The sequence below is a fragment of the Myodes glareolus genome, chromosome 2 (genome assembly GCF_982192425.1).
Source record: "Myodes glareolus chromosome 2, mMyoGla1.1, whole genome shotgun sequence".
NCBI classification, from domain to species: Eukaryota; Metazoa; Chordata; class Mammalia; order Rodentia; family Cricetidae; genus Myodes; species Myodes glareolus.
Genome location: NC_142027.1, coordinates 110,890,195 through 110,917,658, shown reverse-complemented (window position 1 = coordinate 110,917,658; position 27,464 = coordinate 110,890,195). Strand labels below are relative to the sequence as shown.

The 27,464-nt window shown below is 49.6% G+C and overlaps 1 protein-coding gene and 1 long non-coding RNA gene across 3 annotated transcripts in view; one reads left to right on the top strand and one right to left on the bottom strand.

Annotated features, from left to right (window-relative positions):
- The window catches only part of Hip1 (huntingtin interacting protein 1), a 123,887-nt gene extending 96,726 nt beyond the window's left edge, over positions 1-27,161 (bottom strand). For both annotated transcript variants that reach the window (XM_087903543.1, XM_087903544.1), the window contains exon 1: positions 26,970-27,161. In XM_087903543.1, coding sequence (XP_087759669.1) covers positions 26,970-27,089 — 120 coding nt within the window. In that variant the 5' untranslated portion in view covers positions 27,090-27,161. The remainder of the gene's footprint in view (positions 1-26,969) is intronic.
- LOC125400118 (uncharacterized) lies at positions 18,657-21,523 on the top strand. Its single transcript, XR_007231881.3, has 3 exons — positions 18,657-18,764; positions 19,665-19,997; positions 20,103-21,523. It is a non-coding gene; the product is annotated as an uncharacterized LOC125400118 (long non-coding RNA).
- Positions 27,162-27,464: the final 303 nt, after the last annotated feature.

Sequence of the window (27,464 nt, the reverse complement as noted above, 5' to 3'; positions counted from 1 at the left end):
TCGCTCTCACTATGCTCTGAGTCTCTGCAGGGGCTGTTGGCCTCACAGTCTTCTCTCTTCGGCATTGGGCTGTGAAAATCCTTTGATACCAGGGCTTGTTTTCCTCAATGAGGAGTCCTCATATCCTAGGGCCTGACCTCCACACAAGACACACACACATATACACAATCTCTCTCTCTCTCTCTCTCTCTCTCTCTCTCTCTCTCTCACACACACACACACACACACACACACTATGTTAAGGTCCCATAGTGTCCCCTCCACACTTCCACAAGGTCACTCTAATTGTTCCTGAATCTCTCCCTTCTAAACAATGAGCAAAGACTGGGCTCGCTATCAGTTTCTGAACTCACATCACAAGTGCCCCGTGGCCTGCACAACTCAGAAACTGCCTTTCTGGGCTGGAGAGATGGCTCGGCGGTTAGGAGCATTGCCTGCTCTTCCAAAGGTCTTGAGTTCAATTCCTAGCAACCACATGGTGGCTCACAACCATCTGTAATGAGGTCTGGTGTCCTCTTCTGGCCTGCAGGTATACACACAGACAGAATATTGCATACATAATAAATAAATAAATAAATACATACATACATAAATAAGAAGCTGCCTTTCTGGGGCCATCCTTAGGCAAGGCAGAGCTTACAGTGGAAAGAGACGGAGACCCTGCTTGTACTGCACAGCCAGAAAGCTGTTGGTCCCCAGAGTCTATCTACAACAAGCAGACTTCATTTGGGGTGCTCAGAGCTGCATCCACAGCCTAAGAACTGGAAGGGCCCTAGGTTCAGCTTCTGCAGGGTTGAGTCCCTGGAGGGCAGACAAAGGCAGCCTGGACAACAGGAAGCCAAACTTAGGACAGATCCGCTTGCAGATGCCACTCTGGAGAGGGGACCCAGAAGACAAATCCCCACCTGTCAGGACTGCCATGCAAACAGACGTTAACCCTGCTGTCGTGAGTCTGGCCTTGTGCCCCAACAACAGCTGCCTCCCTCAGAGGCCTCTGGTCCTCAGCCGGGGCAGCTGCACCCAGTCCTCAAATGGGTAAGAATCCACCACCACGTACCTACCCCGCCTCTAATTCCCATCTCAACAGCAAGCTCCAGATCACAGGTGCGTCCCGGGACCAGCAGGACAGGGCAGCCTCACGGTACCTGACTTGGATGGCAAGCATAGGACAGGAGCTGCCTGCCAGCCAGCTGACTTCCAGGGCTCTCCTCAAGGCTCCTTTTGTTCTCCCTGAGGTCCCCTGGCTTATTTCCCTATGGCTGCCATGCTGGGGAACCCCCACCTTTCTTGTGTGCAGCCTACACAAGAAATAGACACGAAAGACAAACCCCTAAAGAATGATGAAGACACATTCGCACTTTTGCCTCACTGTAAAAGCAACATCAACACACACACACACACACACACACACACACACACACAATCACACGTGTATTTATGCACACGTAGAAATCACCATATACATTTATATATACATATATAGCACAAATGAAATTTGGGGGTTTCTTGGCCTTCTGGGGTAGTTGGTTTCCATGGAGCATGGTGATTCTACAAAGAAACCACAAGAATAGAGCTGAGAGCTGCTACTGAAACACATGCTGGAAGCCAGGTGTGTGTGACAGGTCCTATCTGCGACATTCCAGCACTTGGAAAGCTAAAAATACAAGAGTGGTTTTGAGTCTGAGGCCACCTTAGAGTACATGGTGACTTTCAGGCCACACTGGGCTAGAGTAGAGAAATGTCACCCTTGAAAATAGTTAATGATCAACTTTTTTGTTTATTTGGTTTTGGTTTTTTTCAAGACAGGGTTTCTCTGTGTGGTCCTGGGTGTCCTGAAACTTGCTCTTTAGACCAGGCTGGCCTCGAACTCAGAGATCTGCCTGCTTCTGCCTCCCAAGTGCCAGGATTAAAGGGGTGTGCCACCACCTGGCAATGATCAACTTTTATGTTAAAAAAAAAAACAGGGCTCAGTTGGTAAAATAGCTGCCGTGCAAACAGGAGGATCTGAATTTGTATTCCCAGCACCTATAGAAACGTCCAGAAATGGCAACACACCTGCAATCCCAGCACTGGGGAGGTAGAGACAGGAGGATGCCTGTGGCTCACTGGTCAGCCAGCCTAGCTATATTGGTGAGCTCCAGGCTCAGTGAGAGACCCCGCTACAGAAAAGCTGGATGGAAGGCCACACATGGTGGCACACATTTTTAAGGCCAGCACTTGGGATTAACATTTTTTTAAAAGGTAGGAGGATCTCTTGTGAGTTTAAGGCCAACCTGATTTACACAGTGATTTCCTGGACAGCCAGGGAGACACAGTGAGATCCTATCTCAAAGAAAAGAGGGTGGGGTGGGGATTGACAGAGGAAGGTATCTAAGGTGAACTCTCATAGATTCTGTCAACTTGACAGCTTAGACATATCTAGGACTATGCCTTAGACATACCAGGTGAGGAACTACCATCATCAGACTGGCCCATGGGCACGTCTGTATGATATGTTCTTGACTGCTGATTGATGTGAATGGGCCCAGTCCACTGTGGGTGCTGTCATCCCCGTGCTGGTGAGCCTGGGCTATATAAGAAAGGTAGCTAAGCAGTCTGGAGAGATGGTTCAGTGGTTAAGAGCACTTGATGCTCCTCCAGAGGACCTGGGTTTCATGCCCAGCACCCACAAGGTGGTTCACCACCATTCTTAACTCCAGCTCCAGGGATTCAAGGTCTCCAAGGCTACCCGCACTCATGTGCACATACCCACATGTAGACACACAAAACTATATATGTAGCTAAAAATAATAAGAGTAAACCTTATGAAGAAGGAGAAGAAGAGCGAGAGAAAGGTAGCTGAGAATGCGGGGATGCAAGTCAGTAAACAGAATTCCTCCATGGCCTCTGCCTCAGCTCTAGCCTGTTTTAGATTCCTCCAGTAATGGGCTGTAATCTGTAAACCAAAAACAAACAAACAAACAAACAAACAAAAACAAAATGAAACTAAAAGACAAAACCCCAAAAAAACCCTCCTTCTTCCTCCAAGTTGTTTCTGGTCAGTACTTTCTGACATCAAGAGAGATCAAATCAAGGTAGAAGCTGGCAGGGGAGAGGGGTGTGGCTGGGAAGAACATGACCGTGTTTTCCCCCAAAGGAACGGGGAAGGTTTTGGAAATCTGCAACAGAAAAGTGGTTGGATGCTGTCAGCAGAGGCCAATGGGCCATTCTAGTAGGAACCTGGAAGGCAGTAGGAAAGAGAGCCTTGTGGACCGTGGAGACCCAGCTCAAGGGGTTTTACAGGGGAGCAATACTGGCAACTGGGCTAGAGGCCTTTCCCGTGATGTTCTGACAAAGACTCTGGCTGCCTTCTACCTGTGTCCTAAGAGCTTGCCTGAGGCTAAACTGCAAAGTAATGAACTAGTCAGGCAGGCTGGTACGTGGCTGTAATGCCAGTACGTGGCTCTAATGCCAGAAGCAGGTGGATCTCTGTGAGTTCAAGGCCAGTCAGAGCTATACAGTGAAATGCTGTCTCCAAACAAACAAACAAAAAAGCAAAACAAAAAAAGGAATGCACTAATTTCTTTGGCAGAGGCAATTTGAAGACACTGTGACACTTAGAACTGAGCAGCACTGATTCTTGTACAATGGAAACGGGCAAGTGTGGAAGGAAGAAACACAGACTGCGCGATTTGGAGAAAGCGGGGGCTAGGAAGCTTAATGTCCCCGTCAAGGGATGTGCTGACAGAGGGACCATAATCATTACAGAGATGATGATGTTCAGGGGGGCTGCTCTCTACTGGAGTTAATACAGGTAGCTGTGAGCTACCGCGTAGGTGCTGGAAACCCAACCGGGGTCCTCTGCAAGATCAGTCAGTGCTCTTAACCACCAAGCCACCTCTCCAGCCACATGGAGATAAGTTTTTTTCTTCCTGGAGTCTTTGAAGTCAGCCTTTTACCTAAGTTCCAGGTCACCAGGCTTGTGTGGGAGGCTGTTCTACCTGCAGGGGCATCTCCCTGTCCTCCTGTTTAAGACAGAATCTCACGCAGCTCAGATGGCCTCAAACTCAAGTGTCAAGGATGACCTTGAACCGCTGACCCTCCTGCCTCCTCTTTCCATTCCCTTCCCTTCTCTAATCAAGGTAACATTGTTTGCTTGTGGGAGACCTGCTAAGAGCATCTCCTCCCCTTTCTCCTCTGATGAGACTGAATTCTTTCCCCGGCTCTGACTGGTTCATTTTCGGGTGTACTGAGCTCTTGAGTTCCGGGAATACAATTTCGGTTTCTCTAGCTTTCCTCAGAACTCCCCTTATCTTTGTTTCTCACTGACTGCTTTTCTTTCCTAATGGTTTCTTTGACTTCTTTTGGTTCCATGTTTTCTTGACTTTCCTTAGACGAAAGAAGTGGTAAAGTGTTTATGTCATCAGCCATGCGCTAGAAAACTAGGAGAGGAAAGACGGAACACTGGCCGAGCGATGGTGGCACTCGCCTTGAATTCCAGCACTCAGGAGGCAGAGACAGGTGGATCTCTATGAGTTCGAGGCCAGACTGGTCTACAGAGCTAGTTCCAAGACAGCCAGGGCTACACAGGGAAACCCTGTCTTGAAGAACCTAGGGAGGAAAAAAAAAAAAAAAGGACAGTATACTGTTCTTGCAGAGGACCTGAGTTCAATTCCCAGCATCCCCATCGTATGGCTCACAGTAGTCTGCTATGATTCCAGATCCAGGGGAATCTGATGCCTTCTCCTGGCCTATGAGGGCACCTGTACACATAATTAGAAAATAAAGCATCTTTTAAAGTGCTTGTTAGAGATGAATGCACAGTGGCGGGGCTCGCTTATGGATAAATTAATTTTCGAGGAAGTGGGCAATGAGCTGACCCTCTTCACAGAGGCTCCCTACTCGGTTTTCCCAGAAACGTCTGCCTGGGAGGCAGATGGCAAGCAGCTCACATTTGGTTCCTCTGGATGGAGAGAAAGTTCCAGACTTCTGGTTAATCCCTTGTTTTCAGCACCTGTTGTGTTCTGCCCTCTGCCTACGTGGACTTTTGAGGTTGACTAGGAACAAGTACTGGTCAGTTTCTCCTGCCAAGACCACAGCTGCAGAAGAAATGCCTGCCTGGTGGCGATCAGCTGGGGCAGGCTACGCCGATGTGCCTGGGGTTGGATGCGATTGTTTTGTGTATAGGGGGTACGTGTTTATGTGAGTTGTGTGTGTGCGCGCGCGTGTGTGTGTGTGCGTGCGTGTGGGTGTGTGTGTAGGCCAGCCTTAGCTGTCATTCCTTAGGTGACATCCACCTTGCTTCTCAGAACAGGACCTCTCACTGGGACCTGTGATTTGCTGAGCCTCTTAGGCTGGCTGACCCGGGACCCACTTGGCTCTGCCTCCCCACTGCGGGGATTATGGGTCTGCGCCCTTGTGCCTGTTTGCTTCTGTTTGTCTGCTGGATTTTTATTTTGTTTTGAGACGGGGTCTCACTACGTAGCCCTAGCTGGCCTTGGAACTCTCTATGTGAACTAAGGCTCAACCTCACACAGGCAACCTCTCTGTTTCCTAAATGCAAGGATTGAAGATGTGGGCCAGCATGCCCAACTGTTTGGTTCAATGTGGGCTCTGGAGATCAAACTTGGGTCTTCTAATTGAGCCAGTTCCCTAGCCCACTGTTCTGAGACAAAAGTTTCACCATGTTGCTTGGGCTGGCCTGGAACTTGCAATCCTCCTGTCTCAGCCTCCCCAGTGCAGGGATTAGATGTATGTGTTACCACCAGGGAGGATGCTAGTTTGTCCTTTCACGAGACTTCAGTCCTGTGTCTCTTCCAATAGGACAAGTTCCCAATACCTTCTCCCTGGACCCCTGCTCTGTCTTCTCAGAACCTGTTGATATCTTATTGGGTGAGGATCCCTTTTTCCATTCTCATTGCCCTTCTAGGTTTTTATTATTCTCATTTTTATTTAGTTTAATTTACTTACTAACTTATGGAGGGGGTATGCATGCCATGGTCCTCATGTCGAGGTCAGAGGACAACTCTATGGAGTCAGTTCTTTCCTTCACCATGTGGGTTCCAGGGATTGAACTCAGGTTGCCAGGCTTGTGCAGCAAGCTCCTTTTCCTATTGAGCCCTCTCAGCGGCCCCTTTCCCATGCCTTTGCTATTATGGGTAAAGCGCATTGTGGAAAAGGTATGTGTGTGGCCAGTGCACTTCAGCTTCCCGAAGTCCTCTGTCACACTTCAAAAGACGGAAAATAGATGTCAGGGCTGGGGATGTAGCTCAGTGGTAGAGCACTCACTCAGCATTTGAGAAGCCCTAGGTTCAATCTTCAGCATCATCAAACAAAGGAAAAACATGTTAAATGTTGAAATATAGTCCCTACATCACTTTGGGAAGCTGAAGCAGGTCAGCCTGGGCTACATAATAAGAGTCTGTCTCTCTCTGTGTCTGTCTGTCTGTCTGTCTGTCTCTCTCTCTCTCTCTCTCTCTCTCTCGCGCGCGCACACACACAGGGAAAGAGAGAAAGAGAGAGAGAGAGAGAGAGAGAGAGAGAGAGAGAGAGAGAGAGAGAGAGAACTACAGGCAACTAAGAACTGCTGGGAGAAGAATCAGCCCCTCCCAGGCATGAGCTCCTCACTGGTTGTCCGATACAGAATGGTCAGCCTTGAAACCATTTACACACAAACCACAAAAATGAACTCAGTTCTTTGTATTTACATGTGCGTGTGTATGCCAGTGCCACCGAGTTCAGTTGATTTGTTTATTTTTATGACATGAATTAAGTCAACGCTTTCATCATTAAAATATGCTCGGGGCGGGTTGGGGGGTTGAAGCAGGGAATCAGGAGGTCCAAGTTAGCTTCAGCTATATCACGAGTTCAAGGCTAGCCCGAGTTACATGAGACCCTGTACCTTAGAAAAGGGGGCTAATAATTTTCACCAAATATACATATATACACATATGTATATGTATGTATGTATGTATGTATGTGTTTATGTATACATATGCCAGGGGTTGGTTCTTTCCCTCCACTCTGTGGAGCCTGGAGATGGAACACAGGCTGTCAGGGTCTTGAGTTCTGGGATCACAGTTGTATAGCACCACACCAAGATCTGCCCTTTCTGGTCCACATCTGCATCTTCATCTGCATCTGTATTCTACTGACCTTTGACCTTTACACACCTAGTTACCATCACTTGTATCCCTTACCTTATTTACTAAGCCTCAGACTTTTTCCTGTGTCTCCTGGGGTTTCACTGAACTCTGTGACTCCGGGGTCACATGGGAGGGGTAAGGACTAGGGTGAGGGACATAGTGGAGTTCTCCATATAAAGGCATTTAAATTCTAGTTTAAAAACAAATTAAAAAAAAAAAAACTCAAAAAACCAAAACACTGTGTGAGCCAAACAAAACAAACCCACAAAAGATTCCAGCCTTGGGGACGCCAGTCTGGGAATTCTGCAGTGGCATGGTCTCTCTTTGCCCTAGCTTCCCCTTGGCTCCAGCCTGGTCCTCCCAAACCCCCCTCCAATCCCACCTGCCTCTGCCCCTGGTTTCCTGTGGCCTCTCTAACCCAAAAGACACTCTACAGCCCAAAGCCCTCTCACAAGTAGCTGGAGGCGATTAATCTCACCTCCCCAGTCTCTTCCCACCATTTTTTTTTTTTTTTTTTTTTTTGGCATCCCTTGCTGCTGCGGTTACAGAAGGCTGAGCAGTGACCACTTAGCCACCCCCCTCCCTTCAGTTCTGGAAGCTACTTGAACTCCACAATCAAGTCTGATTCATCCTTGACTCCTAGCCCCTGGCTGAATGGTGAGCACTAGGGAGGGCGTGTTGACATTCCAAAGAACTCATTCATCCCAACCCCAGTGGACCTCAGCAGAACAAACAAAGATGACAAGAAGATGGGCCCCTGCACTCAAGGAACCAGACAGCCTCCGGGAGAGGAGCCTCTCACAGCACACCTGGCACAGCAAACCCTGAAAAAAAACGCTACCTGCTGGTTGACTGACATGGAGATTAGCATCCGTGCACCAAGAACGTAGCCACAGAGGAGAGACAACAAGAAGACCAGCAAGAAGGGCTCCTGGGACTATAGGTATCCTGGGAAAGAGAGCCCTAGAAGTCCTTCACTGGTGACATGAATACTCCAGGCCTAAGGGACAAACGCTGCACCTGTCCCAGGGAATGACAACACTGTTATTTCAGTTTGATTTGCAGTGCTGGGGATGAAACCAAAGGCCTCACATGTGCTGGGCAAGTGCTGCACTGTTGAGCCACACCCCAATCCCTCACTGGGGGTTTCCAGGCAGGTGCTCTACCACTGAGCCACACTCCAGCCCCTCACTGGGGGATTCTAGGCAGGTGCTCTACAGAGCCACACCCCAGCCCCTCACTGGGGGATTTTAGGCAGGTACTCTACCTCTGAGCCGCACTCCAGCCCCTCACTGGGGGATTCTAGGCAGGGGCTCTACCACTGAGCCACACCCCAGCCCCTCACTGGGGGATTCTAGGCAGGGGCTCTACCACTGAGCCACACCCCAGCTCCTCACTGGGGGAGTCTAGGCAGGTGCTCTACTGTGCCCATCTTGCTGCCCCCAGCATGGGTTTTTGTTTTTGTTATTGATATGTCTGGGTTTTTTCTTGAATAGATTTTTAAAATACCAACTATCGCCAGGCAGTTGTAGTGGCACGCACCTTTAATCCCAGCACTCGGGAGGCAGAGGCAGGAGGATCTCTGTGAGTTTGAGGTCAGCCTGGTCTACAGAGTGAGTTCCAGGACAGCCAAGGCTACACAGAGAAACCCTGTCTTAAAAACCTAAAACAACAAACGAACAAACAAATAACAACCCATCATCATTACTTATTTTGATTATTTTTGGAGCCAAGTATGGTGGTACACACTTGTAATCCTAGTACTCAGGAGGCTGAGGCAGGAGGATCACTGTGAATGTGAGGTCAGCCTGGGCTACAGCAGTGAGTTTCAGGCCAAGGTGAGTTAAGAGTGTGAGAACTTGTCTCGAAAAGGAAACAGAAAAGGAAAAGCTGTTCCCGTTAGTGTGCTGTGAAGGTTTATCTCATCACCTCGACAAGCTCCAGAACTACCTGAAGCAAACCTGGAAGCACATCTGTGAGGAAGTCTTTAGCTGCCTTAAGTGAGGTGAGAAGACACACCTAAATGCGGGCAGCACCGTCCCTGGCTAAAGCTGGGGTTCCAGATTGCATGAAAAAGGAGAAAGTGAGCTGAGCACCAGCATCCGTCTCTCTCTGCTTCCTGACTGTGGATGCCATGTGACCAGCTGCCTCATGCTGCCCCACCATGACGGACTGTGCCCTCAAACTGTGAGCCATATAAGCCCTTCCTCCCTCTTTCCCTCTCATCCTCCCTCCCTCCCTTCCTGTCTTTTTTTAAAAACAGGGTCTCTCTATTATATAACCCTGGCAGTGCTAAAACTCACTCTGTAGACCAGGCTGGCCTCGAATTCACAGAGATCCTCCCACCTCTGTCTCCCGAGTGCTGGGATTAAAGGTGTGTTCCACCACATCCAGCAAACCCTTCCTTTCTTAAGGAAATGCTTTCGCCAGGCATTTCTGTCACAGCGGTGGGAAGAGAGCATGTGTCAGTCTCTTGATTACCACAGAGGGAAAATGGTGCAGTGTAAGCTACAAACACGAAAAGACTAGAATGTTCACTACGCTAGCTAGCACTCAGTACAGGAAAAGGTACGTGTTTTTAAATTTTTTTCCCAAAAAGAGACATAAACTCAGCCCCCAAAAGAAGTTTAACCCCACCCCTCAATAGTCCTATTTTTAGCTTAGAAAACATTTGAGATACAAAAACATTAGCTCAAAAGGGTCGAACTTTCTTAAGGTCATTCTGTCCACCCTACAGCCCAAGATGGAGCCTGGAGGAGAAGGAGCAGGTGGGGGCCATGTGCTGGGAGGCGGCCCCCGGATACCATGCATGAGTGGAATTTCAGGACCGACCTCTCTCTCTGAGGCATGAGCTGTCTGTTCCCTGCTTTCTGCAGTTGGTGGTTTGCTTTTGGCCCAGAAAGATTCCAGGGCCCCATTCCTCATCACTCGCTGCTGTCAACCAGTACTTGAGGGAGGGGAGGGAGGAGGAAGGAGGGAGGAGGGAAGATAGATTGGCAAGGGCCTTCCCCCTGCCTGCGAGCCCTCCTAAGACTGTGACAGGAAGGATGCCTGTGTCGTGTTCCAGGAAAGGAGGGAGTTTCTGCTCTTTTAGGGTTTTGCTTTGAGATGGAGTAACCTTTATAGGCCAGGTCGGCCTTGAACTTGTGATCCTCCTGCATCAGTCATCAGATCGCGGAGGTGCTGGGATGACAGGCCTGCGTCCACACCCGTAGCCAGCTCTTGGGGTATTTTTAAACAGAGACAAGTAGGAGTAATCAAGAATTGACTGCCTGGAAACAGAAAGCTAAACTCCAAGCCCTGGGCTGGTGACAGGCCTTTGACGAGCACCTGGGAGTGCTGTAATTAAAACTTTGACACCTGGCCCTGGCTCCGCTCCCAGGAAAACCGGGTACGATTCGGCTCTCTATCACCGGGGCTGTAAAATTGTCTTTTCCCCTCTCTGTGCAGACATAACACTGCCGGCACCGCTCTTTAAATATCTGTGCAGAGAGGCTATATTTAGAGACTATTTGGCCCTCAAAAATAAGCCCGATTTCCTGTGGCAAGAAGTTCTCAGCGACAGGAGAGAGGCCAGGACTCCGGGGCCCTGGCAGGCAGGAGCAGCAGGCAAACAAGGGTAATTGACCCTTAGACAGGGACTGCTGTCCAAGACCGCGGAGAAAATGACGCAGGGCTCCTGAGCATGTTCAGAGTTGCGCCGGAGAACAGCTTGCTGCAGGGTGGCCACGTGGGTGAGAAGCCGTGTGGCAGACATCCCTCTCGCAGGCGAGGAGGACGTGGACATACTCATTCATTCCTTCCCCCAGTCATTCAGTCAACCGTGCATTTCTTGGCTATTCATTCACCTGATAGCTCATTCTCACACCCGCTCATCCGTGCGATTGCTCGCTCATTTACACACTAGTCATTCATCACGGATTCATTCATTCATTCATTCATTCATGCCAGCACTCATTAATTCATTGGTCATCACTCATTTATGTGCTAACATTTATTCATTTATTTTCTCATTCAATCACGGTTCATTCATTTATTCATCCACTCATCCACTCAGTCTTCAGTTTACCTGGTCACCCTCGTAGGCACTCACTCATTCCCACTCACTTATTCGCCCATTTACTCTTTTTCTTTCCCCAAAGACAGGATTCCTGTCTGTCCTGGAACTCTCTCTGTAAACCAGGCTGGCCTCAAACTCACTGCCTCACCCCATCACTGAGTCGCTCACCCACCTCTTCAGCCATTCTTCACCAACTCTAAGCCCTCACCATCCAATCACTGCACCCTTGACAAAACACATCTCTTCAGTGGTCCTATGTATACAACTCTCTTACCTAATGGAGCCCAGAGGCGGCCTGGGAGAGGCAGGAGGTGAAGGGAACCTGGGATATGGGGGCACTTCTACCGGAGACATGCGGGAAGGCTTCAGCACCCAGAGACAGAGGACAACAGTCATCGTGGGCTATTGCTGTGGCTACTCTTATTCAGTCCATTCAGTGGGCCTACATGTCAGTAAAACACTGTGGGGGCCGATAAGAAAACCGTAGGCTGGACATGGTAATGCTTGCTTGTCTCTTCCCGAGGCAGGAGTCTCTCTGTGAATTTGAGCCAACCTAGACTATACATAATGACACTCTGTCTCAAGAAGAAGAAAGAAAGAAGTTAAGAACAGCAAGGGCCTGGGGATGGGGCTCCATTGGTAGAGCACACAAAGCCCTGGGTTTGACGCTCAGCATCATGGGATACGGATGGAGTGGAAGCCTATTGCAATCCCAGCATCTGGGAAGGAGAGGCAGAAGGGTCAGGAGTTCCAAGACATCGTGAACTAGTGCTGAAGGCAGGATCAGGAAAAAAGAGGAGAAGAGAACAGAGAAGATGCTACCCTGTCTGGCACCTCTAATCATGTGGGTCTCTGCTGTCCACGGCGGCAAGGGACCACGTGTCCACTCAGCCCTTGCTGAGGATTTGGCTAAGTATCACGTCATTCAGTTTATTCCACTCGGGTTCTGTAGATCTTCAGAAGAGTCGCTGAAGTTGCTCAGGGTCCCTGCACACCCTCTCCCCAGCTCTCCTACAGTAACTGCCGACCAGTCAGCCCGACCGGGACGCTCACCTGCCCTTCGAGCTGTGAGCTGCACACTGACTGCTTACGATTCAGCCATCTGCCCATCCCTGGGTTCATTCTGTTCCAGGATGCTAACCAGGTCGCACCGTGTACTAGTGTCCTCCCACCTGACAGTTCTTTAGCTCCCCCTTGCTCCTTCGGGACCTCAGCACTTCTGAAGAGTCCTGGTCAGGAGTTTTTCTAAGGGCGCATACACATGTGTGTTTCTGTGTGTGTGTGTCTGTATGTTTGTGTGTGTTTTTCTCTCTCTGTGTGTGTGGTATATGTGATGTATGTATTTGTGTATGTGTGGTGTGTGTACATGGCTGTATGTCTGTAGGAGGTATTTGTATGTCTCTGTGTGTTTGTGTATGTGTGGTATATATGTTTGTGTATGTGTGGTGTGTGTGCGTGTGAAGTGTGTGATATGTTTGTGTATGTGTGGTGTGTGTATGGTGTGTGTATGTGTGTGTGTGTGTATGTAAGTCAGAGGACCACTTCCAGAGTGTGATACTCTCTTTTCTCACATTGGTTCCGGGGATCAAACTCAGGTGACCAGGTGGAGGTTTGGAGGTGAGTGCCTACCACAATGAGCCATCTCCCTGGCTCAGGCTTCCTAAGTCTTCACTCAGTACTCTTCAAGAGCCTGCTTCCCCTGTAGCTAAGCCCGGGAACACCAGAACATTCCAGATCTCCTCGGCAAGCTTGAGTAAATGTAGGGGCACAACAGGACATGTCTGGGGGAGGGGGGCTCGCGCTCTCTCTCTCTCTCTCTCTCTCTCTCTCTCTCTCTCTCTCTCCCCCCCCCCCATGCCTCATCTGCTTCCTGTCTCCACGCCAGCTTTCTTCTCTGTAGACATTCCATCCCATTTCTATCATGTCGCTGGGGTTTCCCGCCCACTTTTTTTTTTTTTTTTAAAGCACAGCTTCATTAAAAGATTTTTCCCCCCTTTAAATGCTAAGTAAATTAGATCTGCGAGCCTCCAACCTGGAATTGTATCAAAGAACTCGGTGGCCTAGCGGGAAGAACATGTCCTTTCGGGATAAACTTCTGGGGACGGGTGCCAGCGCTGGAATTCCAGTGTCTGATCTATGGCCACAATAAGCACACATCAAACAGCATGGGTCCCCTGGGGTCCAGCTAGGTGGTTTGTCTGTGAAGTCCGGGCTAAGGGTCACTGGGAGTCCTGCCTGAGAGCAAGGCATTACATTTATTTGTGTATTTGGGTGGAGCCACATATGGCAGTCAGAGGACAACATTCGGGAGTCAGTTCCCTCCTTCTACCATGCTGGCCCCAGGGACTGAACTTACACCATCTTGCTGGCCCAGCCTTGTTCATTTTCTATCACTAACAAGTGGTTGCAAACTCGACAGCATTAAATACCATTATTTAGTTACATTTCTTTCTTTACTTTTTACAGTCTTTATACTAATCTATGGGTAAACAAATAAACGTGGCTGGGCAGTTGTAATCCTCACTGGGGGATTCTAGGCAGGGGCTCTACCACTGAGCCACACCCCAGCCCCTCACTGGGGAATTCTAGGCAGGGGCTCTGCCACTGAGCCACACCCCAGCTCCTCACTGGGGGATTCTAGGCAGGTACTCTACCACTGAGCCACACCCAGCCCCTCACTGGGGGATTCTAGGCAGGTGCTCTACCACTGAGCCACATCCCAGCCCCTCACTGGGGGGTTCTAGGCAGGTGCTCTACACCAAGCTCCTCACCAGGTAATTTAAGGCAAGGCCTCTGCCACTAAGTCAGGACCTCAGCCCATCACTGGGAGATTCTGGGCTAGGGCTCTACCAACAAGCCACACCCCCAGGGCTCTTTTTACTTTTGGTTTTGAGAAAGTGAGAATGGCTCAGAGTAGAACACTTGGCTGGTATGCACACATCATTGGGTACCAGGTGAGGGACAAAAAGAATACAGCCCCAGGGCCGGCAGGGTGACTCGGTTGGTGAAAGTGGTTAAAAGTGCTCACTGAAAACCTGACAAGCTGAGTCAACCCTCTGGACCCACAGTGGAAGGAGAGAACCAGTTCCTAAAAATAGCCCCTCAGACCGCCGCATGTACCGTGGCATATACGTGGCCATACACCCCCATATGCGCAATAACAAATAAAGTCAATAGAAAAAAAGGAATATGGCCTCAGTTATGACACACCCAGAGAATACCAGATGAATATGGCACAAAATTTCAGAAAGACGGACTGTGAAGCTGGACCACGGCTCACGCCCAAGCCAGCGCACCTAAGAAATGTACACTGTGCGTGCTGGCAAGATAGCTCAGTGGGTAAGGGTGCTGCCAAGCCTGATGAACTAAGCTTGGTCCATCGGGCCCGCAGGGTGAAAAGCGAGAGCTGACTCCTAAAGCTTGTCTCCTGAAGGCTACACGTGCACCATGGCTCTCTCACCATTAAGAAAGTGGTGGCGGCCATGTCTATATTCCCAGCACCTGGGAGGCAGAGGCAGGCTGATCTCTGAGTTCTAGGCCAGCCTGGTCTACAGAATGAGTTCCAGGACAGCCAGGGCTATGCAGAGAAACCCTGTCTCGGAAAACCAGAGTGTGTACTGCTTTTACAGGGGACCAGTATGGTCTCCCACATCTAGTGACTCACAAACTGCCTGTAACCCCAGTTCTAGCCAGGAAATCTGCCTTCTTCTGGACTCCTTGGGCACCTGCAGTGATATGTACATGGATGCGTGCATGCATGTGCACGTACACACACCCACACACACTTAAAAACTAAACACAAAACGTAAATAAATGCAATAATAAAAGAGAAAGAAAGATCCATGATGGGTTTGTCTGGAAGGTGCCCAGCCAGAAACTCAAAGCACCCCATAACAAGGTCATTCTGTGTGCACATTCCTGGGTGACATCTCCCTGATGCTCCCAGCAGCTCATCCATGGCTCATCCACAGCTCTGTCCTTTGCAACCTATGCTCCTCTTTGGAACATGAGCCATGCCTGAGATCCATGCTGAATGAATCCACCCCCAAGTCTTTAGATCAGCGGTTATCAACCTGGTGCTCACAACCCCTGGGGTCCTATGACCCTTCCCCTGGCATCTACTAAGATCATTGGAAAGCAAAGATATTTATGTCACAGTAGCAACATTACAGTTATGAAGTAGCAATGAAAATAATTTTATGATTGGGGGGGTCACCACAACATGGGGAACTATATTAAAGGGTCATGGCATGGGGAAGGTTGAGAACCACTGCTCTAGACACTTCTGTGTTCTCCTTGTCTCCTTTGGAAAATGCTGCTACCCGATTGTTTCATGCTTCCCTGATGCTGTCGCCGAAGTGGTGAAAGCCCTCTGCTAAGAGCTCAGGGCCACCACACTGAAAAGATAAAGGAGAAACATCTAGCGTCTTGATGTTGATAGGAGGCAGACAGACGACACAAATGAACAGAAGCCCAGGACCACGTGCAAGGTGTGGGTTAATGAGGGGCTCCACTTCCTGGCTACCAGCTACTGCAGTACCGGGAAGCTGTAGAAGCGGCAGACAGGTAGATGACTCATAGGTCACCAGCTCTCTGTTCCCGGACGGCCGTCTTTGAGAACTGCCTTTGGGGAGGCTGGGTTTGAGACAGAACGTAGAGCAGGTGTGGACAGACAAAAGGCAAGTCCCTGCACACAGCTGCCTGCTCCCTGAAGAACTCTCTTTTTCAGTTGTCTTTTTTTAATCTTTTGCACATTGAAAAAAATAACATAAACACAGCTGTGTGTGGCGGTACACACACCTTTAATTCCAGCACGTCAGAGTCAGCTGAAGAAGGACCTATGTTCCAGGGGACACAACGTGTCTGAGGGTAGCCTGGGCTAACAGAGAATTCAAGGGCAGGGCTAGGAAGGTAGCTCTACGAGTAAAGTGCTTGTCTTGCAAACATGAGGACTCAAATTCAGCCCTTGAGTCCATGTTACAGAGGGCCAAGAGCAGTGGCATACGCTTGTAATCCCAGCGCTGGGGAGGCAGAGACAGGCAGAGGGGCTCTCATGGGGGCTTACTGGCCTAGTCAGAGACCCTGTCTCCAAAAGCAAGGTGGGGAGGGGCAGGCAAGGTGGCTCAGTAGGCAAAGGTGCTTGTTGCCAAGCCTGATGACCAATCCCTGGGACCTATCTGGCGAAAGAGAACAAACTCCCATACGTTTTCCTCTGCTTCTTCATGCTTGCCATGGCACGTGGTGCACACACACACACATACACACACACACACACACACACACACACACACACACACACTAAATGTAATCTCAACAAGGTGGATGGTGCCTGAGGAAGAACGCCCAAGGCTGCTGTCCAACTTTTATAAGCATCATGCTCACATACACAGGAGCATGGGCAGACATGGACAAAAAAGAGATGGGGCTGGAGAGATGGCTCAGTGGTTAAGGGCAGAAAATGCTCTTTCAGAGGACCTGAGTTCAGTTCCCAGCACCCACTTTGCTTCTCTCACAAGTGCCTGTAACTGCAGCTCTGGGCGATCCAGTACCCTCTTCTGGACAAGTTAGGAACCTGTACTTGCACACGTGCACACATGCACACACACACACACACACACACACACACACACACACCACACACTAAAAGATAAAAAGAGCTCAAGAGCAGTCTGCATCTCAAAACAAAGAAAGAAATACAGACGGCACAGAAACAGAAGACTCCGTGGAACACTAAACTCCGGTCACCACAGGCCGCTGGCTCCAGTTCCCCCTCACTCACCTGCCCCACAGGGCGGCTGTCCCTCAGCTGTGATCACTTCCTGATTTTCTGTGGGTTGGTCACCTGAGCAGTGGATTTTATTTTGCCTGGAACCCCAGTCATTAGGAGGCAGAGGAAGGATTACAAGTTTGAGGCAATGCCTGTCTCAAAACAATAAAATAATAAAAATATATTAACTTGTGTTTGACTTTTTTTTTTTAATTAATGTGACAACCCTGCTGTGTTGCTCCCGCTGGTCTGTGACTCCTGGTCTCAAGCTACCCTGTCTTAGCCTCTCTAACACTGGCACATCCAGTGTCTCTCTGCCCCCTTCCCTCCTCACGACGATGTCCCTGTTGGCCTTGAGCGCAGGGGTCTGAACAGCCATCTTCCTGCCTCCACCTCCGGAGTGGCTGGAAATCCTGTGCACACCACGTGGATAAAGCACTTCCTGAGGGAAGAAAGCTTATGTGGCCCTCAGCTCCACTGGGGAGGGAAGGCACGGTGGAGGTGGAGGGCAGAGGGCAGCGAGCTAACGTACAAATGCTGGCGTTCAGTTCACCATCTCCATTTTACACGGCCAGATTCCCCCACCGAGGGAACGGTTCTGCCCATAGTTACCACGCATCTTCCCACATCCACTGATGCAATCAAATCCTCCTCAGGGGCTGCCCATAATCTAGACACTCTCTCTCCTCTCTCACAGTCACGCCCAGAGGCCCCTCTCCTAGGTGCGTCTAGAGGCTGTCAAACTGACCGTTAACACCATGGTCTCTAGATGAACTTATATCCTAGGAGGGTGCATGTGTGCCTTTTTTTATTCCTGGAAGGAATTTAAGACATCCAAGTATGTCCGTTGGAAAATATTGGGAAAATCAAATCTGTGCATCTTTGTTGTTGTTGTTGTTACTAACCACAGACAAGACTTCAGCTTTAAAAGGAGATTTTAAAAGGGGTTAGGAGTGGGGGCAGGGAGATGGCTTAGTGAAAGGCGACTGCTGTCACACCTAATGGCCTGAGTTAGATCCTGAAACCTATGTTAGGAGGTAGGAACACACATGTACATATTCAAACGTGTAAATTAATTATTTTGAAAAAAGTAAAAACAGGTATGGTGTTGATCCCACTAATCCCCACACTTGAGGAGGTGCAGGCAGGAGGATATCAAAGGTCGTTTTTAGCTACGCGGAGAGTTGGAGGCCAACCTGGGCAGTGTAAGATGTCGTCTCAGACATCTGTGATCAGACCTGTGCCATGCTCGAAGCTTTCCTGTGCACGCTCAGGGAAATCACTTAACCTCTCTGAGTCTCAGTGTCTGTACTGGGAAAATGGCCACAACCACAACCGTGGATGATGCGAGGCACCTTTAGTGGGTTTGGAGGCGCCAAAAGAGGGTCTACGTAAAAGCGGCCTGGGATGCAATGAGCCGTCACTGGATCATAGGCGGTGCTGACATCCTGAATGGAGCACACTGGCTTCCTGAACTGTCTCACCATTGCATTAACTGTGGTAGCGGTTGTGAGTTCATCCAAGAACTACAAGCTTCTCTCTCCCACCGCCGTCTGAACCACGGGTGCCTCCCGGCACCAGTATCAGACAGCACGGCCCAGCACTCGGAACAGGGTTCCTCCCTGCCTCCCGGGCAGGAAAACAGGAAGCAGCCTCCACCCTGTCGGGAGGTGGGACTGACGAATTCCCTTTGCTAGGTGGGCAATAGTCCAGGCCGGCAGAGCGTCTGGAAGCAGCGGCAGACGGACTGGCCATCGGCCCACTGCACCGGGCTGGCTTTGCCACACCCGCATCTCCTCCACACTGCACCCAGGTACACAATGCAGCCCTGATCACTCATTGCCTTGAAGACGGGCCAAGTAAGGAACCTGTGCGGGTATCTAAGAGGACCAGGGAATCTGCAAAATGTTCCCGTTGTTTCCTAAAGTGCAATCTCAAGGTTCTGAGAGCCCCATGCCTCTAATCGCTGGTCCCTATTCCCCAGACAGAGAAGCATCCAACAGAGTAATTTAAAGATTGCTAGAAATACATCAGTATGAAGGGCCAGCAAGATGGCTCATCGGGTAAATGGACCTTACAACCTGAGTTCAGCCCTCAGGACCCCTGTGGTGGGAGGAAAGAACTGATTCCCATAAGCTGTCCTCTGACCTCCATGCAAGCGTGCACGTACTCTCTCTTTCTCTCTCTCTCTCTCTCTCTCTCTCTCTCTCTCTCTCACACACACACACACACACACACACACACTGTATGAAAAAGATCAGCACCATATATGTCTGTATCTCTTGATTCCAAAATTCAGTCTCCTGAGCAGCTGGGATCGTAAGTTTACGCAATGACACCGGGTCTAACGGTGAATCTTTTTTTAAGATTTTGAATTTTAGTATGTGTATATTTGTGGGCATCTGTGTGCGAGATATGAGACTTTTATTAAGTATATGTTTGTGCATCTCTGTATGTGTGATGTAAGTACAATGTCCGAGGACATCAGGAGAGGTCATTAGATCCCTGGAGCTGGAGTCATAGAAGGCTGTGTGTGCTAGTGACCAAACTGCGGTCCCTCTTTACAATCTCTGTCACCATAACCATCTAGGCAAAGTGGCTCAATCAGTAGAGCTTGAGGTTTTAAAACAAGCCAGGAGACATGCCTGTGGGCGTGTCTATGTGAGTGGGTTTTATGTATTTATTTATCTAATCTTATTTCATGTGCTTGAAGGGATCAGATTCCCCTAGAACTGGAGTTACAGACAGCTGTGAGCTGCCACGTGGGTGCTGGGAACTACACCGGGTCCTCTGGAAGAGCAGTCAGTGTTCCTAACCACTGAGCCATCCCTCCAGCCCCTCTATGAGTGTGTCCAGGGAGAGACCAGCCTGAATGTGGGCAACAGTATTCCCTAGGCTGGGGTCCCGGACTGAAGAAAAAATGAGAAAGCGAGCTGAGCACCAACATCCATCTCTCTCTGCTTCTTGATGGTGGGTGCCGTGTGACCGGTCGCCTCATGCCCCTGCTGCCGTGACTTCCCACCATGATGAACTCTACCTCTGAACTGTAAGCCCAAACAATCTCTTTCTTCCTTCAGTTGCTTTGATCAAGTATTTGGTCGCAGCAGTGAGAACATCATACTTGGTTTTGTTTCTGTATTTTTGTTTTTAGGTAAGGTCTCAGAATGTTGCCCATGTTGGCCCTCAACTCCTCGCTTCATTCAATCCTCCTGCTTCAACTTCCTAAGTACCTGGGAATACAAATATAGCCCACCACCTCTCGCTTCTCCGGCTCTTTGTTTACGTCTGGCCAACAGGCACCCAGCACCAAGGGTCACCCAATGGACAATGAGACTCACAACCACGTCCAAGAGGGAACTATGGACACAGGAAGCCAAGATGTGTACTTGTATAAATGTGCTAACACACTACAGCATCCCAGATTCCCCGGAATATATGACCCGTGTACAACCAGACCACAAGGGAAGCCCGATATATGTTTGAGTTATGCAAGGCCAAATACCCTGGTGCTATCAGACCACACAGAATCTGGGGATGACCTTGAAACTTTCAGTTTAATTTTTGAGACAGAGTCTCACTATGTAGCCTCGGCTGGCCTGGAACTTTATATGTAGACCAGGCTGATGTCAGCTTCATAGAGACCCACCTGCCTTTGTCTCCTCAGTAATGGGATTAAAGGTGTGCATCACCACACCTGGCTTTTTAAATTTATTTTATTTTTTTATAATTTACTTATTTGTATTTTTTGTGCATTGCTGTTTTGCTCACATGTATGGTCTGTGTGAGGGTGTTGGATCCCCTGGAACTGGAGTTACAGACAGTTGTGAGCTGCCAGACTGTGGGTGCTGGGAATTGAACTCTGGTCCTCTGGAAGAGCAGCCACTCTTAACCACTGAGCCATCTCTCCAGCCCCTGGAATTTTTTCTTTTAAAGATTCATTTCTGCGCATATAGATGTGCACCACGTGCGTGCAGGTGCCTTCGGGAGCCAGAAAGTGTGTTGGATTCCCTGAAACTGGGAGTTACGGGTGCCTCTAGCACCCAATGCGACTGCTGGGATGTGAGCCTCTTCGTGCACACTTCACCACTGAGCCATCCAGCCTGCTCTACTAATGGTGATTATGTGTGTGCATGTGTGTGATGGTGCCCGTGGAAGACTTCAGAGATCGTCCAGTCCTCTGGAGCTAGAGTTACAGCGGTTGGGAACTGCCTGATGGGGGTGCCGGAAAGTGAACTCGGAGCCTCGGCGAGAGCGGCATGCACTCTGAGCCACTCTCCAGCCCAGGCCTTGAACTCCTGGTCCTTCGGCCTTCACTTCCCCCTTCACTTCCCAAATGCTAGGATTAAAGACACACACTTATGAGCCTGGTTTATGCGATGATGGGGATGGAATCCAGGGCTTTGTGCTAGGCAAGCAGTCTAAGGCAAGAGGGGGGAGAGCAAGAAGGCTGGTGCAACGATGGTTAACAGAGAGGGTCTACCGTCACAAGGGAGCGTCTAGGTGGGAGTGGGCAGATCCACCCTAAATATGCATGTTACCATCCCATTGAATAAAAAAGAGAAATCGAACTGAGCACCAGCATCCATCTCTCGCTGCTTCCTGACTGTGGATGCCACGTAACCAGCTGCCTCCTGCTCCTGCTGCGTGCCTTCCCTGCGCCTTCCCTGCCAAGATGGACGTGTTCCTCCTGATACCGTGAGCCACGCCCCAGCCCCTCACTGGGTTATTCTGAGCAAGCGCTCTATGACTGAGCTACACCTTCAGCCTTCCTGCCTTTGGTTTTAACACCCTTAAAGGTCTGCCGCTTTGGTGCTCTGACCACAACAAAGCCCTGCCTCCCAGCTGACTCACGGCTCCTCGGGGGCTCGTCTAGATCTTACTTGTCTCTGTGTCCACGCCATGGTATGTGCTCCCCAAAGTAATGGTAAAAGAATAAACAACCCACACAGAAAAGCCTGTTTGGGATCAATAAATTCAAGCAGGGGCCAAGCAGGGTGGGTACGCTTTAATCCCTCCAGTGGCTGAGGCTGGAGGATCACGTATTCAAAGAGATCTATATAGGACGACCCTGTCTGATGAACCAGACCTGGGGGGGGGGCACCCGTTGCCAAGCTTGACAACCTGAGTTCGAGCCCCGGGACCCACGGTGGAAGGCCAGAACCAACTCCTGTAAGTTGTCCTCTGACCTCCACGGGCAGTGTCCCCTGCACCTACACATACACAGACACACAGAATGAATAAATAAAGACAAATAAAAAAGGAGGTAAAGCTATTTTCTTTATCTGATTGGTAACCCCCAACTCCTTCCAGAAACATCCGCGTGGAGGGCATCGCGGTGGGCTGGGCCTGACCCTGACCCAGGGAGCCTGAAGTCCTGGCTCAGTCTTTCATTCACACATCAGCACGGGCTGAGCAAGACAAGCTGACACGTTCTCTGAAGGCTGAAGTCATTCATTATCATTCGCTATAAACTGGAAAGTGCTCCCCAAACTAGGTATCCTGACTGCAGTTCTGCCCCCCTCTCAGGGCCACGGACCAAGCCATGTCCTTGCGCTTGTAGTTTTCTAGGGAGCTGAATCCTCCTCAGTGCCACGGTAGCTTCTGGGAAGGGAAGAACCGCTTTTCGGATCCTACGCAGAATAATTCCTTTGAAAAAGCATAGGTCTGGGGAGACAGCTCAGTGGGTAGGAACACTTCCTGCACAAGCAGAAGGACCCGAGTTCAAATCCCAAAGCACCCATGTTTCAAAGAGCGTGAGGTATGGCCACACCCACTGTAAGCCCAGTGCTGGAGGTGGTTGACAGAGACAGGAGCATGGCTCTGGGTTCTGTGAGAGACCGCCTGATGTCCTCCTCTCTCCTCCTCATGTGCATGTGTGGAGAGCATGAGAGTTTGTATGCCTGTGCGCATGCGTGCGTGCACACACACACATAAATAATTTTAATCAAAACATTTTAATTACATAGTTCATGATACTTATACATATTTTGCACTCTCGTTCACAAAAATAATACTAAAGTCAAGTGGAGTAGAGCACACCTATAAGGCTAGCACAGGAGGTGGAGGCAGGAGGATCAGGAGTCTAAGGTCATCCTTGGGTACACAGTGAGGCTGTCCTGGGCTATATAAGACCCGACCTCAAAAGGAAAGAAAGGAAAGAAGAAAAAACAATACAAGAGTATCAGGGTGTGAAGCCCATTAACCCAGTTACTTGGGAGGCTAAGGTAGAAAAACTACAAACTCGAGGCCAGCCTGGCGTTCAACAAGTGTTTGTGTGTGTGTGTGCCATGCTATACATGTGGAGGGAGTAAAAATGACCTCGGGTGCTGTCAATTTTCAGCGTACTTGAGACACAGTTTCTCACTGTTTGTCATGACATACTCCAAGCTACTTGGCCTGTGAGTGTCCAGGGAGTCTGCTATCCCCATCTCCATCTTGTTGTAAGAGCACTGGGATTACGGATGTGTGTTAGCATGCCCAGCTTTACATGGGTTCTGGGGATCCGAACTCGGGTCCTCACACTTGTGTAGATATCACAGAGCCACCTTCCCCCGCCTCCTCCCTCTTGCACATTGAGTCCTAGTAAATACAGAATTGACTCTGTAAGCAAAATTTAAAATAAGTTAAAATTTAAAAGGTCAAAAAATAAACTACTATTCTTTCCCCTAACCTCTGACCGACACTTGTGCTGAGCTGAATGGACAACTGGTGACAATGGGGTACAGCATTAGTTACGGAGGACAGACTTCTTGGAAGTGGCTGCCCCTGGGACAGTGCCCCATAATTTACAAAATCCCTCCAGGCTTATTATTTAATACATTCCACACCATAAACCTGCAAGGTTAAAGCTTATGTTTATTTTGTATATGTGTATTGTATACACACATGTGCAGATGCATGTTCCTGTGTGTGCACATACGTAGAGGTCAGAGGTCTACAATGGGTGCTTTCATCTACTGCCTGCCACCTTATTTTTTTGAGACAGTTCACTGAACTTGAATCTCACTGATTTGGCTAAAACAGGCACTGCACCTGTTTCGCTGTGTTTGGATGTGGGTTCTGAGGATCTGAACTCAGGTCCTCATGCCTGTACACCAAGCGTCATACTCACTGAGCCCTCTCCCCAGCCCTGCATTATCTTCATTTTCCAGTTAGGGAATTGAGGATTAGGAAAACTAGACTGCTTGCCTGAGGGCACACAGTCCCATACATCAAATCAAAGCACCCTATGCTTGGCTACAAAACTGAACCGGCTCCTAGGGGCTGGGGATGTGGCTCAGTTGTAGAAAGGGCTTGCCTAGCATGCCTGAAGCTCTAGGTTCCGGCCCCAGCACTGCATAAAACCAACCATGCCGGGGCGCTTCTGCAACCCCAGCACTCGGAGGTGGAGGCAGGAAGATCAGGAATTCAAGATCACTCATGTCTTCATCGCTAGTCTGAGACCAGCTGAACCCTGTCTCAAAACACAAAGAAATGAACCGAACTCAGAGGTCTTCCGGATCTGCCCAGGACTGAGAGAGAGCAGAGCGCAAGGCAGTGGTTAAAGGTTGGGACCACTTCCACCTGCGGTACCCAGCAAGTTAATTAACCTCAGCAGGCTTCAATTTCCTCTGAGCAAATGGGGCTGATAACCACGCCAGCAGCCCTTGTGAAGTTTAAAGATAGCAAATAAAGTACTGTATTTAGAGGCCCTCCAAACATAATAATCAGCTACAATTATTATTATAATACCTTTGCCGATTCTCTTGGTCTTTGGTCTCTTAAGATACCAATCAATGTTTTTGGTTTTGCATTATTGAAATTCTTTTTGAGATAGGGTCTCACTATATATAGCCACAGTTAGCCTGGGAGCTGCTATTTAGACCACACTGGTTCAGTCTTGCAAGGATCCTCTTGCTTCTGCCTCCTGAGTGTCTCACCCTGTCTGCCAGCTCAGAAGAGTTTCAACAACTGAGTTGGATTGCAGCAGCTCACTCCTCTAATCCCAGCACTAGAGAAGCAAAGGCAGGGAGACTGATGAAAGTTCAAGGCCAGCCTGGTCTACCTAGCACGTAGTGAGTTCTAGGCCAGCTTGAGCTACATAGTAAGATCCTGATTCAAAAATAAAAAAAAAAAGTTTCAACAACTCTTGCTCTAGTCTGCCTCAACACACACACACTCACGTGACCCACCATGGGCACACACAAACACATATAAAATCTGGCTAACTACAAGTGTTCTACAGAAGGCAAAATGAGACACTGGCCTACCACTCCCCTGGTTGAGTGTTCCCTGGAGAGCTAGGGAAAATGTTAGTCGTGGCTGGAAACACTCAAAGGCCGACATTTCTATCACGTTAAGTTCAAACTTTTTTTTGAAGAATTTGAATGAATTTTTGATGTATGTGTGTGTGTGTGTGTGCAGGGGATGTTCATGGCACACTATGAGTGTGGAGGTCAGGTTAGTTCTCTTCCTGGGATGAAACTCAGGCCAGACTAGTAGGAGGAGCCTTTACCCCCGAGCCAGCTCCCCAAGTCCTAAACTCAAACCCTACGTCTACTTATTGCTCCAGTTTTGAGCTATCTGAGGTTGCCAAAGGAGCGGATGGTGTAAAATAGCTCCAGTTTCTTTTCTTCTTTCATTAAAAAAAAAAGGAGGTGGGGGAGAAAATACTAAAACTTTTTTTTTTTTCAGGAACACCCAAGGCTAAAAGCAAATTTTCTTTCCTTTTTTTTTTTTTTTTAAAGGGGTCAGTTCAGAAGATCTGAGGGAAAAACTCCAAACCCCATTGAACCCTGAGGTGTAAGTGAATGGCGGCTTCTCTTTCCCCTCAACTACCCTACTTTCCTTCCTTCAGACACACGTAGTGGATCCAAGGGTCTCAGAAACAAGAGGTGGATTGAAGTCCCCTGGGCTAAACTGGCTTGCTTTCTTGCACAATCCATTTATAGCACACACGGGCCCTCCCAATCTCTTCGATCTTTCCTAGTAGCAGAACACGACGGGGGACCAGCCTTTGGCAGAAGTCAATGGGACCTTTAAAGTAGAACTCCGAAAGCCAGAGAAGAACAGGGATCTGTCTACCCGCACAACTTCCGCAGCGGGATCCTAAGGGTTGTATTCTCAGAAATGGATTTTACATACAGATGAACCGATGGCTACACCTCGCGCCTCCCAGCTTGATTCAGTCCAATCAATACAGCAAGCATAAAAGCTCGAGGTAAAAGCGTCTAGTGGTTTTGTTGATAACCACGGTGGAATTTTGGCCATCTGCCCTGGTCAAACCAGACAAATAAGGCAGTCTGCTTATTAGCAGTCAGGCATATTTTGGAGGGCGAAAACAAAACCTCAAATCAGGATTCTGGGTCTCACTGGACAGCTTATCCTTGACACGCGAGGGTCTGAACAGTTCAAGCGCCTCAGTTCTCGTCCCAGACTGTACGCCCCCATTCCTCCAGTACCCTGGGTCATTTTCCAAGTTGAGCCACACTCCGCATTTCCTACATTCCTTCTCATCAGACCCCTTCGGCCCGGCCTCTGAGGCCAACAGCTGGGGCTGCTCAGAGCCAAGTTTGAGGCACCGTTGAACGGCATATTGAGTAGTGGAGGGAGAAGTCCATAGGAACATGAAGCGATCAAAATACCTTTCACACCCCCAGACCCGCGTCCCCACAGTTGCAAATCCCAAGTGTCTGCCAAGTCCCTTACCCAGGGGCACTCCTTCCATCAGTCCCCTTTCCACCCGTCTCCCTTTGGCCTTCCTTGTGATCCCCTGATGATGCTCACCAGGTCCCGTCCGCTCAGCCTTAGGAATCTGCAGATCCTCGGAGTGCACCCTGGTCCTCGGGCCAGTAGGGATGCCCCAGGTCCCTGACCTCCCTGGGACCCGCCTAGTTCTGCACTCCAAGATGATTCTAGTTGCGGCCACCTTACCTAATCCCCTCCCGGGCCTGCAAGACCCTTACTCCCTTCTAAGCCTCTCCAGCATCCTGCACCACTCCGGGTGCCCCAGGTATGCCCCAGGTTTTTCGCTCCTCACCTGAGTCCGCTCGAAGCTCTCGCGCTCCGCAGCCTCCATCCCAGCACCAATCCCACGCCGGCTCAATACTTTGGGCAGCGGGTTCGGTACCTGCTTCATGGAGCTGGCCATTCGGTCCATGTTCCCAGGGTGAACAGAGTCAGGGGCCCTCGGCAGCCCCGGGATCCCCGCGGCGCCTCCCGCCCCGCCCTACCCGCGGGGATCCGGCGCTAACGGGGACAGCTTTCGTTTTCCATTGGCTGATAGAGCTGTCCATTTCCCTCAGGACCCACCCCATCTCTCCAAGAGGCTTTCCCCCACACGCCTCCTCCCACTTGGGAGGTGCTCCGCTCACTTTGTCCGGCTGGCCCGCCCTAGGGCGGTCAGCATGTTATGACTGGTTTAAAGGTTTGTCCATCATCATTAGTGGGCGGGACCTGGTGGGCGGTTGTCCCAACCTGCCCTCCAAGGCTCCGCCCCTACCTGGTGCATCACCTCCCTGGCCCCCTAAAGCTG